This window comes from Motacilla alba, chromosome 2, assembly GCF_015832195.1.
Source record: "Motacilla alba alba isolate MOTALB_02 chromosome 2, Motacilla_alba_V1.0_pri, whole genome shotgun sequence".
Lineage (NCBI taxonomy): Eukaryota > Metazoa > Chordata > Aves > Passeriformes > Motacillidae > Motacilla > Motacilla alba.
In genome coordinates this window covers 104646029-104658402 of record NC_052017.1, presented here as the reverse complement: position 1 = coordinate 104658402, position 12374 = coordinate 104646029, and the positions used below count along the sequence as shown (strand labels likewise).

Sequence of the window (12374 nt, the reverse complement as noted above, 5' to 3'; positions counted from 1 at the left end):
TTTTTATTTTGTAAATTTTGAAATTTGGATATAGCAAGAAAACACAGATAAGGTAAGAAGTGAAGAGTCTCACTGAGCAACGTCTGTCTTCTCTCAGCAGTTCATGGAGCTGGGCCATAAAATAAGGAGAGGGAAAGTACTTCTGTGTACTGTGGTGCCTGGATGCATCTCAAATAGCAGATGCTCAGCTCCAGGATCTTCGTGTTATCAGCTGTGCTCCTAGGATTTTGCCAAGGAAAAGACGCAGATACTGTGCGTCTTTTCATGAAGCTGAAGGGGGGAGCATCTGAGTTAGCAAACACGAGGGCCTCCAAGCAACAATCCATACAGCTGAAAAGGAAGCTGGCCGAAATTCTCTTGGGAATTGGAGATACCTCTACTTCTCTCTGGTCTTCACTAATGCCTCGTAACGGCAGTGATAAGTGGAAGAGCAGCAGCACACTTATAAAATATATTTGGAGAGAGATTGCTGATTAACCACTGCTGCATTTGGAAGCCCATGCTCCCTCTTCCCTGCCCGGCAGTGACTGAGTTTCCACACGCCTGCATCAGCTGCTCCTGACGGTTTTGGACGGGTCCCTTTCCTATCTCCTCCCCGCACGCCCTCCCTGCTCTCCCGGCAGAGCGACGGGGCAAGGTGACACCGAAGGAGCACCGAGATGTCACCTGCCGTGGGGCGGCCGATGCCGCGGACGAGCCGGACTCAGGAGCGCGTTCCCCGCGGGGCAAGCTGCGACCCAGCCCGGCCCCGGCCCCTCCAAGCCGGCCCCGGGCCCCGGTGGCCGCGGCGGGGGCGGTCCCGGGGCGGCGCCGTAGCGCGGAGCGGGCCGCGGGCAGCGGCGGCGGGAGGCGGGCGCCAGCTCCTCCTTCTCCCTTCCCTCCTCCTCCTCCTCCTCCCTCGGCGCCGGGGTGGGCTCGCCCGCGGCAGCCGGGGTGTGGTGTCCTGCCGTGCCGTCCCCCGTGTGCGATGGACTGGCAGGTGCTGACCAGGGAGCTGTCCCTCTACCTGGAGAGCCAGGTCCGCGTGGGGTTCTTCGGCTCCGGCGTGGGCTTGTCCCTGGTACTGGGTTTCGGTGTCGCCTACGCCTGCTACTACCTCAACAGCATCGCCAAGGTGAGCGGGAGGGCGGCGGGGCGGGCGGGCTCCGCAGGTGTCCCGCCGATGGGGACAGTCCCGAAGGTCACCGCGACCCACCGCCCGCAGGCGAGGGGATCGCGTCCTGAAATGGCTGGGGGGGCAGGGCTCTGCGGCCGCCTTGTCCGCAAATCCCTCGTCCGTCCCCTGGAGCTGCCGCCCCGGGGTCCCGGCCGGCCGAAACCCCTCTCGAGCCCCGCACGGGCCCGGCATTGCAGCCTCCCCGCCCGCAGCGGCTGCGGCTTCCGCAGGGGCCGCCGGTGACCCCCGGAGGCCGCCGGCCTGCGATGAGGGAGGGGTGCCCTGGTCCTGCTCCGTCTGGGAAGGGAAGGGGCTCCGGTCTCGCCAGTCCCCAAGATGCAGTTGTACCAGTTGGAGAGCTTGGCAGGGTGCCATGGTTTGGAAAGGGAGGTTAGGAGACTGCCCTCCCCAACACAAACCCGACCTACTTGGTTCGCTAGCAGGGCAAGTGATAGTTTCGCTGCCCTTGTGTCCCCGTCGGTACCATCCAAAGTACCTCTGGAGGCACCATGGCAGCGTTTTGGGGGCTGGAGCACTCTTGGGCATCTCCTCATCAGCAGTAGTTTTACCGATGAATTAGGCAATCGCAAATTACTTGGATACAGGGAGCCTGACGAGATCTGAAGTGGCCCCCTGGTGAGAGCGCCTCGTTGAATGCGTAATCAATTGAAAATACGCATATCAAAAGGGTTTTGACCGTCGAGGACCTGAGTGTTGCCACAGTCCTTCAGAGAACCGCTGGGAACATAGCCTTCCTCTTCACAGAGAAGAGAGTACTTGATTTTGGTGAGAGGAGAAAAACGAAGGGAATATGTGCCATTACAGCTGTTGATGTGGACTGGTATTCCTCAAAGCGTGTGTTATTGTCCTATTAATGCTCGCATGTCGAGGAGTCATTATGACTGAGAAGTATAAAAATATGGTTGGTAAAACCTGAGATGTTTGGAATACAGAGACTTTTCCATGTTAATTGGTAAACAAATGGAAACTCTAAGCAAATTGTCTGCATGCAGAGCATTATTAGATAGGAGGAACCAATGCACTTGTGTACTGTAGAATGAGATGGGAGGTGAAGAGTCCTACCAGGTTAAAAAAGGTACTGCGGTCAAAGTGCATGCATGAATGAAATGTCATTTTTGTGTGGTCCAAGAAAATGGACTTGGTAAAATCTTGTTTACTAAGAAACAATTTTAATTTGTCAGTGAAGACAAAAGTGAAGACACAATGCTGGTAAAATTAGAGATAGATCAGTATGTTATTAGAAATAGGTAAGGAATCCATTATGCTTAATGAGTTTAACTTTTCACTTGGGCATTTTGGCATTTTGTTTGGTTTTCATTTACTTCTCTCTGTACCATTAAAGGTAAGAGCATTGCAAATGATTATATGAAATAAATTAGTTCACTGAGAGAGGATTTAAATAAGCTTTATTTCTTTATTTATTTGTTTTTTAATTGTTTTAGAATAATGTGCATGTCTGACCGTAGTCTCTTTTCCTAGAAACCCCAGCTGGTGGCAAGCAATGACCGTTTCTGCCGCTTTCTTGAGGAATATTGCCCTGTTGTGACAGAAACTTACTATCCCACGATTTGGTGCTGGGAAGGTCGGGTACAGACACTCCTTCGCCCCTTTATCACATCTAGACCCCAAGTACAGTACAGGAAGTAAGTGCCTTTATTCTGGAATGTGATTGATTTGATATCCAGCTGTTCTCTTACTCTGTGTCACACCCACTGTCATTATTCAATGGTGTTTTTTTTTTGCTTTATGCCCATCTTTACAACTTTGTCATAGACTTGGAACTATCTTAATCATGGATTCAATATGAAGTAGGTTTGAAAGGTCAGTGTTCCCAAATGGCCCTATTTTAGCTCAGAGTTTTGTAGCACTGAAATTTGGGTGACAATATAGGAACTGATGTGGTTATATGTTCACAGGATTACACAGTGGATGAGGTCTTAAAAAACTTCTGGAGGTCAGCTAGTCCAACTGCCCTGCTCAAGGAGGGTCACACAGAGCCAGTTGCCCCAGGTCATGTCAAAATCGCTTTTGGACTTCCATAAGGATAGTGACGGCACAATACCCCTGGGCAAATTGTGCCAGTGCTCAGTGGCACACTCTTGCATTGAAAATTTGTTTCCCGATATTCAGAGGGAACCTCCCATGCTTCAGGCTGGGCCCATTCTGTCAATGGGCACCACTGAAAAGGAGCCTGGCTCCATCCTCTTTGCACCCTCCCTTCAGGTACGTAAACACATTGCTAAGTTCCCCCTGAGCCTTTTCTTCATGCTGAGAAGTCCCAGTTGTCCCAGCCTTTCCTCATAGGAGATAGGCTCCAGTTTGTTCATCATCTTTGTGGTCCTTTGCTGGATTGTCTCCAGTATGTTCCTGTCTGCCTTGGACTGGGGAGCCCAGAGCTGCACTCAGTACTCCAGGTATGGCCTCACCACTGCTCCATAGTGGGGCAGGATCATCTCCCTCAGTCTGCTGGCTATAGTCCTTGTGAGCCTCCACAGCCTCCAGACGTTAGGCCATCTTTCCTGGAAAGGCACATTACTGGCTCGTGTTCAACATGGTGTCCACCAGGAGCACCCTTGGGTCCTTTTCTGTCAGGCTGTTTTCCAGATGGGCAGCCTCTCCTGGTACATGGGGTTGTTCCTTCCCAGGACCAGGGCTTTGCATTTCCCCTCACTGAACTTTGTGAAGTTCCTGTCAACCCATTTCTGGAGCCTGTTGAGGCCCCTCTGAAGGGCAGCACAGTTACTTGGCTTATCAAATATTCTGGTGTTCAAATGCCATAATTTTGCAAAGGTCATGCAGTCACTGTATCTGCCCATTAGACCAACACGTTGTACCTTAACCGTAGCACGGCCACATTCAGCCTTGTTTTGAATATACAGAACTTCTGGGATTTTCAGAGTAACTTTTACATGTGAAGTTTTTGTTGTGTTCTTTCATGCCCAAGAGGCATGCCTAAAGAGGCAACATTTCCCTCATTCTAAGAGGGAGGAAATCCCTTATATTTATTTTTTGTCCTCAGCTGATCTCTTTCACACAGAAATGAGACTTAGTCTGGCAAATGAGGCATTTGGCACAAGACCTAAGGAGAAGGACTTTTATGCGCCGGAACCTGGATGCAACACAAGTTGTTTCAGCTCTGCTTGCACGGTAGAATAGATTTAGCATTTAGCAGCTTCCCTTAGTTTTAGTAACTAGGAAACATTTCAGTGGTATGGCCATGTCCACTTCTTCTAGTCCTTCTTGTACACTTTCATTTCAAGGGTTTTTAGAAAAAAGAAACATAGTTCCATGGAGCCGTGCTTATTTTGCACCATTTTAGATTGTGTTGGCAGTACTCACTAGCAGTGCATCTACTTCCCATTACTGAGAAAGGGCAAAGCTGAGCGAATGAGTCTGACGAGGCTGGTCACCTTTAAAATCTGCAATAGTCCCTACCAGGAATTTCAAAAGAAAAATCAAATGCCAGGTGGGCTTACATTTCAGCAGTTTCCACACCAATTCCCTCAAACACCATTCAAATATGAATATATTAGCATTTATCTTCATGTTTGGCTATCTCTTCTCTATTTGGATAGCTACTTTTCTAAATTATGAAAGTAAAGTAGCACTTTAACTGTTCAAATTTCCAGGAAGTGGGAAGATTTGTATGTTTCTAAAAAAAAGAACAAAACTTTTTTGTCATTGTTTAATGCATGCATATCTTCCTGAGATATTACAATATCTGTTGCATTATTAAGATATATGCTATAAGAGTGCATTCTAGCACAGTTTGTAGTGATATGGGGTGAAAGATGCAGTAGTGTGTGTCTGTGTTCTGCATGTTTAAAACATAACAATCCGTTATACATTCTGCTTCTTTGGATGAAGAGGGGGAAAAAAAAAGTGAAAAATGTTTATCACATTACCCAGTGTGCTATCAAAAGATTCTTAGATGATTCAAAGGAAATCTGCAGTACACAAAAATGCCTGTATAAAACTCAAGGCAGTGCCAAAAATCACATTAATTACAAGCTTCCAGTACATCAGCAGCAATTTATGAAAGGCCATGTCTTCATTTACTGTCTTCATTTACTGAACGGGAATTACTCTGCAAATTGACTGTTCTAACTCTTGTCAGCTGTAGGTGTAACTCCTTCTGAATGCAGACATGCTTAGTCAGGTGGCACTTTGAGTATTAAAACATAATGAAAAATGCAGAATTCATACCTCTTAATTTGTAAACTGCAAGCACTCTTAACAGCATGTATGTATTTTTCAATCTAATCAGTGTTGTCTTAAAATGTACCTTTCAGTGAGCTCATTAAAACAGCAGATGGAGGACAGATTTCGTTGGATTGGTTTGATAATAATGACAGCTCATATTATCCGGATGCCAGCACAAGACCCACCGTCCTGTTACTGCCTGGCCTGACAGGAACAAGCAAGGAATCCTACATTCTTCATATGATCCATCAAAGCGAAACACTGGGATATAGGTACTGTTGTTTTGCATTGCTATTCATTTTGCTGCTTCTGGTAGGATCCAATATCAGTATGTATATGTATCAGATGCTTTCCTAAGGCAAATGAGATCTGAATGCAGTAGTTTATGTAAGAAAGTGTTATTAGTAATAATAATCATAGTGGAATTATATAATAGACAGTACATTTGGAAGGGCTGTTTTAATATCTACAGATGTGCCCCAGAGATTGCAGTGAATGCCAGCTAAGTCTGCATAGGGCTTTGCTGCTGCTTCTTAAGTGAACATATTATATTAGGTGTCAACCGTTACACTTTCTAGAGAAAGGGTTCGTATTCAGCTCCAGGAAGACTTGTGTGGATGGGTTGCTGGCAGGAGGCCTTGGAGGAGATCAGCTTCTGAATGCCAAAATTGCTTGATTCGGCATCCTCAAATTCCTGGGTGCAGAAAGGAGAGCTAGCCTACTCTTACTGATGGCGTTTGAGGGGTCTGTCACCTCTTCATTGTCACTGTGTAATTTAGTTTCATTCTTAAGGCTTCTGGTCAGATTTGGGTAACATGAGTGGATTAGTTGATGAGTAGACTCCTTTATGTAACCATATTGATGCTGTTGCGCATTAAAATAAGTTGTCATTGTTCCAGGATCTGTATTTGGAATATTAGATTTTGTCTTTGCAGATTGGCTTCTGGTGCTGACTCCAGTAAGTTCTTTGAATATGTATATATTGGCTTTTATCTACGTGTTTGGCTATCTCTTCTCTATTTGGATAACTACCTTACTAAACTATGAAAGTAAAGCAGCACTTTAATTGTTCAAAGTACTTTTTAAATCACCTTAAAACTTAGCAGTAAAAAATATCAGAGGAAAGCCCTGAAATCAACAACTTGTTACTATTAATTTTTAAACTGGAAGTTTTATCTGCATTTCATCCCCTAAGGGAAGAAGGTACAATATTAAACAGTGGAGCTTTAGGTCTGATTTCAAGAGAATGCTATAATTTTGTTTTTAAATAGCAACATTTGATAAATAACATAAAAATAAACATTCTTTCATGCTTTTAACCCATCTATTTATATTATTTAATAAAATTATTTCAGTGAGATGGTAGAAGAGCAATAGAAAAGTAATATTTATTGAGAAAGTATGGATTCTTAAATCATGGTAATACTGCTAGAATATTCAGAGACTCCCACCAACAGAGAGACCAGAAACTTCTGCTGTACCAGATGAAAAAAAAAAAACATTCCCAAGAACCTGCAACTTAGATCCAGCTGTCATTATCATTTTGACTTGGCTCGTTTATTCCAATTTAATAGAATTATGTAGCTTTGGGAGATGTCTACACACGGATCTCTGACGTTCTTCTTTCAGAGCACAGCTTTAGGCTGGGCCCTGCACTGTCAGAGCTCATTGCAGAGTGCAGGCAGGACATGTCTGTACCACCTTCAGCTAAAGCTTGGGGTTCTCACCCTGCAATCTGACCTCGACAAATCACAGAGCTCTGATAGTCCCACTGACCTCAGCAAACTCCATTTTGGTATAAAGCTTGTTCATCACAGGTCAGCCTCTAGAATCTGTAGGTCTGTAAATATTTATGTGCTGAACTTATTCATAGAAGGGGCTCATTTTTCTTTATGCATTTTCATTTTTTTGTGTGTTTATCTCTTTTGGTGAAATGAACAATGTGCACAATTGAATTTACTGTCTCAATTTTTAGATGCGTGGTTTTTAACAATCGGGGAATTGCTGGCGAGGAGCTTTTGGTAAGGATGACTTCTAAGATAAACATCTCTCACTTATAAGTGGTAATTATGAAATCATTTGTGCCTATTTGTACAGTTGGATTTAAATGAGAGAAACTCAGAGCATGGGTTGAAAATACAGAGAAGATAATTCAGCCATCTGGTAGATCAATCATGTGCCAATATTAATTTTTTATTTTGAAACCCTAGAGGGTCAGCTGGTCAACACACAATTTTTTCTGAACATTTCATTTTAGGAAATTATTCAATTAATAATATCTGTAACACTAAAATGAACAATCCTTACATTTTCTTTCCAAAAATAGTGCAGTGTCTAAAATGTGCACATCTCTGCTCAGTCATTGCAATTTTCTCCCATTGTTTTAACATACATACCCAAATATAATCTACTGTAATTTCTTTCCCAGTTTAAACTATGTTTTTGATATGGTTAAAAAGGTGTGCCATCAAAATTGATCTATACTACATGTTAGTAAATTAATGAACCAGCTTTACATACATATACGTGTCCTGAAAGTTAAATGCATTCTCGTATTTTTCTCAGCAATCATGACACAAACTCAGCTACAGAGGACATTTTTTTTAGGACAGACAAGTCATGTTTGCTTAGAAATAAATGGCCATTCCTCAGATGAAAAAATCTTGAAGCTAAATGTTTTCTGCAGCTAGGGACAAGGCATGATGAAATATTGCTGAATAAGCTTTGTTTTTTCATATGCGTTCTGTAGACAATTCTGCAGCTGGAATGAATGTGCATAATACTCGGTATTGTTTAGCATTTTTTTAATCCTCTGGTTTTAAACTTTAAAAAGCTCAGAATGTTTTTCCATAATCAGATAAAGCATTTCAATGCAAATATTGCCATGTTAAGAGTAGTTTTCTGCATACTTTTGCAGATGGATCTACAAAGCAGTTTTGTGACACACAAAGTCCTTATTGATGAATTTCTGAATCATTTGGAGAAAAGATCCCTTGTTTCGATACATTGTGTGTATTTTACTGTAATCGGATTTACATCTTTAAGCTTTATAAGTTCTTGTGGTGCGGCAAACTAGCTAAAATTATCACATTTTCTGCAAAGAGGTTTCAACATTTTAGTATAAAATCCCTACTTAATGAGTCTGAAGCATAGTTAAGCACCACAGTAGAAATTAGTTATGTAAGCAGTTCTTTTTCTAGTCACTTTAAAGATAGATTCAAATTTGCAGCAAATAATAGTTACTTAAAGAATACTGTACTCATTGATTATTGAAAGCTATTGTGAATTATTGCTCTGAAATAATCAAATATCATATTGACCACAGCCACTGTGAGCTAAGATGGTGTTTTAAAATATCTTCATACAAAGTGTACATAGCTAAACATTAAACTATCTGGAATTACCTGAATTTAAAATTGATGATATATCTTTAGTTTTATAAACTTCAATCAAATACACTTTCACTTAGAATGCATTAGATCCTAGTTACCAAAAATAATTTATTTTTCCATGTAAGATTGACAATTTAATTAAAATAAAACATATTCACACTGTTTATAATTAATAGGATGTTAAACAGTGAAGAGTGATTAATGTGGATGAGAAGTGGAAATGCAACATAAATGGAAATTAAAAATGTCTTCAGTTTTAATTATCTAGATATAGCTTTTCTTTCCATTTCCTCATCTTTGATGTCAACATTTCAATATTCTTGTTAAATCTGTTCTAAGTAATTAGTGTTGTTAAAATCACCCACAAATAGCCAGGCAGTTTAACTGAAAGCAATTTAAAAAACACCCTTGAAATCCATCATTGCTTCAGGCAACAGAAAAGTTCCATCAACTCATAGTTATGTATTTCTATATTTAGTTTTAATGTTTCACTGAATTTTGGCAGTTCATTCAGTACCTATAGTTAAGCTCAGGTCACTAACATGCTCCTAGCAGCTCTAAAGTTAAAAACTTTATTTCTCTGTAGATGAGGTCTGGACAACACCATTAGAAAAAGACTCATGTCACTGATTCTTATGGTGCCTAAATGGACTTGTCTCCCTCATACTGCTCTAGATAGTCCCTCAGGTTGGACTGTTCCAGGTGTCTGGGCAGGGGAGGCTCAAAAGTTGTGCTTCTCACTCAAAAGCAGGGAAGTGGTTAACCAAATCTTACCTAAGGGGTTACCCGACCTGGTGCCAGCAGAAGTCATTCCAAGTCTCAATTCAGGATTTAAAGAGACACTAATGATGGATAAAGAATGGATAATATATGTTTCATTGCTTTAGTTAATAGAATACTTTGCTAAATTGGGTAAACCACACTGGGGAATTTATTTATCTGTTTATTTTGTTGTGTTTTATGTAAAATCCAAATATGGGTTAGTTTTCAAATGCTGGCTGACACAACTTGAAATCTAGTGCTTTCTTTTGCATTTGAATGTGGGTGAATATAGTAAAATTGTTGTTATAACTTCCTTTTCTGTAAACTACAGCCTTTATGTTTCCTTTTCCTTGGGATATTTTAAAAATATCAGTGTCTATCTAGTTCTGATCTAGTTCTGTCTAGTTTAGCACACTGTTCTCTCTTCAGATTTTGTCTAATGACCTGGAGGTTGCAGATACGGAAGATACCTGTCACTGCTTTTATTTTGTAATGATAACAAGTTATAACTCCTTCCTTCACCTCCTTGTGAAACGTTCTGCATTTCTATTTGCCATTTAGCGAAGCTTCACAATAAATGCTAAATTTATCTTCTTATATAATGATCCACTGTTCAGTTTGCTTTGTCCTTAAAGGATAATACAAAAGCTTATGATGGCATTTTTTTTTCCCTCTTGACTCCTTACAGACACCAAGGACTTACTGTGCAGCTAACACAGAGGATTTAGAGACTGTTATTCATCATGTGCACAGCTTGCACCCCTCAGCTCCATTTATGGCAGCAGGTGTTTCTATGGGAGGGTAAGGTTGTGTAACACAAGTCTCAGCTTAACTGTGATCGTAAGACTGGTGTAGCCTGATTGTAAATTATTACTCTGGAATACTTGCATTGCTTACTGACCTGCAAGCAAGTTGGGTTTCCCTCCAACAGTTAATATGCAGAAGACTTTTAGCAACTTTGTATCTTTGAGGCTTTTACCTTTGTGTCAGGGAAGGTTGAAATTGGCTAACATTTAAAAACTGGGGGAGGGGGGGATGGAGAAAGACAGGAAACAATGACACGCAGATTGACAGCCAAACAGGTAGGCAATACAATCTTCGGAAACTATGGAGGCTGTCTTCAGAACAGGGGGATATACAATAGGATCTTGAGCTAACACACCATGTTTCATAGCAATCTCTGTCAGTAAGATTTGTCTTCACTCTGTGTTCTGCAGTGTGGGGGTAGGTTAGGCTGGAAGAGGTGTGGATATCTGCTCTGTCTGGCTCAGAAGCAAGAAGTAGTATTGTTCAAACTGATATGGATTGGTAGAGCATGTGGTATTAAGACTTGCTGTGTCCTGGCTTCTCTCCAGAAAGCACAGTGAGAACAGACAATGATAGCACAGTTTCTTAGGGAAAAAAAACCCCACTGCTAGAAGCTAGCAGAAATATTCCAGCAGCCTCTTCAACAAAAATTGTAGCAGAAGAGTTTTCCTTAGGAATACTGCAGACACAGTGGTAACTTCCCTTTTCTCTGATAAATTTCGTGGGGGATGGGCAGATACAGCCCATATATATTGATATTACTATATATTACTATATATTGACATTAAGCTATCAATGAATTGTAGGAGCTTTGAGATAAATACATATTTGTTCAAGACTAGTATTTTTTGCTTTTTTTGCAAATCTTTAGTCACTAGGTTCCTTGTTCTGTTGAATGGTGGTCCCAGGAGGGAAAAAGGTTGCTCAGCCTAACTTCAGTTCTTTGAGAGGATCCTCTGGGAGCTAATTCCAGGCATATGGGGAATAATGGTGACTGTTTTCCTCAAGGACAAAACATGCCAAGGTGATCTGATTGCATTCTATGAAGAGATGACTGGCTTCACTGATGAGGGGAAAGAAGAGAATGTTGTTTGTTCTGAGTCATCTTTTGTACCAAAAGACTTACAGAAGCCGTTCTTGCTGCAGAAACCTTTCCCTTGTTGTCTTTTACATCCCTTGCTTGTTCCAGCTCCAGCTGAACTTCAGTTTTCCTAACTGCATCCCTGCATGCTTGGGCAATGACTGTTTTCCCAGGTAGATGACCTGTCTTCCACCTTAAGGATACTTCCTCCTTGAAATTGGTCAGAAGGGTTTTTTCCTCCATGTGGTCTTCTGCTACTGTTGCTCAACTTCCTGCCTATCAGAATGTATCACACTTCTGCTTTATGTTTGGTTGTCCTTAAAGTCCCCTTTGCTTTTCAGGGCTATCTAATGTAAGATCTTGCCAACCAGATCCCTGGGTAAATGAAAGCCAACTCTCTCCAGTATTATAATTCTGCTGCTTATCTTACCCACTTACTTCTCATCTTAAAAATCCACCATCAAATAATCTCAGTGGCCAAAACTGTTCTGCATCTTCTCTACCTGACCAGTTCTTCCTTACATATGAAGAGCAGATCCATAGAATATTTTTTCCTATTTAAGTCCTTGATTGTATATCAAAATATCGTACTCAACACTCTCCAGGAATCTGGTCTGTTTGTGCTTTGCTGTGGCAGTTAATGGCAACAATTCCCTGTGCCTGGCAATTATGAAGGGCGGAAGGTGTGGTAGAAGCTGGCAGTTCTGAGATTGGTACAAAGGGCCACACCAGCCTTTAGTGTCATTTCTATCCTTGGCTTATCCAAAATACTGGCAAAGTCTGTTACAATGGCACAGGGAATCTGTGTTGTCTACCTTATATGTAACCAGCATCACTGGGCAATTTTAGGCAAGGTGTTCCACCTTCCCCCTCCAATACGTTTTTAAAATCCTGAAGCAAAACTGGAAAGCATATGCTTAATTGGACAGAACATTGGAATAGTCTATAATCA

The 12374-nt window shown here is 41.8% G+C and overlaps 1 protein-coding gene across 2 annotated transcripts in view; it reads left to right on the top strand.

Annotated features, from left to right (window-relative positions):
• The first annotated feature begins 569 nt into the window (after positions 1-569).
• ABHD3 (abhydrolase domain containing 3, phospholipase) overlaps positions 570-12374 on the top strand; it is a 28199-nt gene continuing 16394 nt past the window's right edge. The window contains exons 1-5 of one of the 2 annotated variants that reach the window (XM_038127838.1): positions 570-1114; positions 2657-2820; positions 5470-5652; positions 7356-7401; positions 10223-10335. In XM_038127838.1, coding sequence (XP_037983766.1) covers positions 968-1114; positions 2657-2820; positions 5470-5652; positions 7356-7401; positions 10223-10335 — 653 coding nt within the window. In that variant the 5' untranslated portion in view covers positions 570-967. The remainder of the gene's footprint in view (positions 1115-2656; positions 2821-5469; positions 5653-7355; positions 7402-10222; positions 10336-12374) is intronic. The other variant, XM_038127837.1, reaches the window with a different exon arrangement.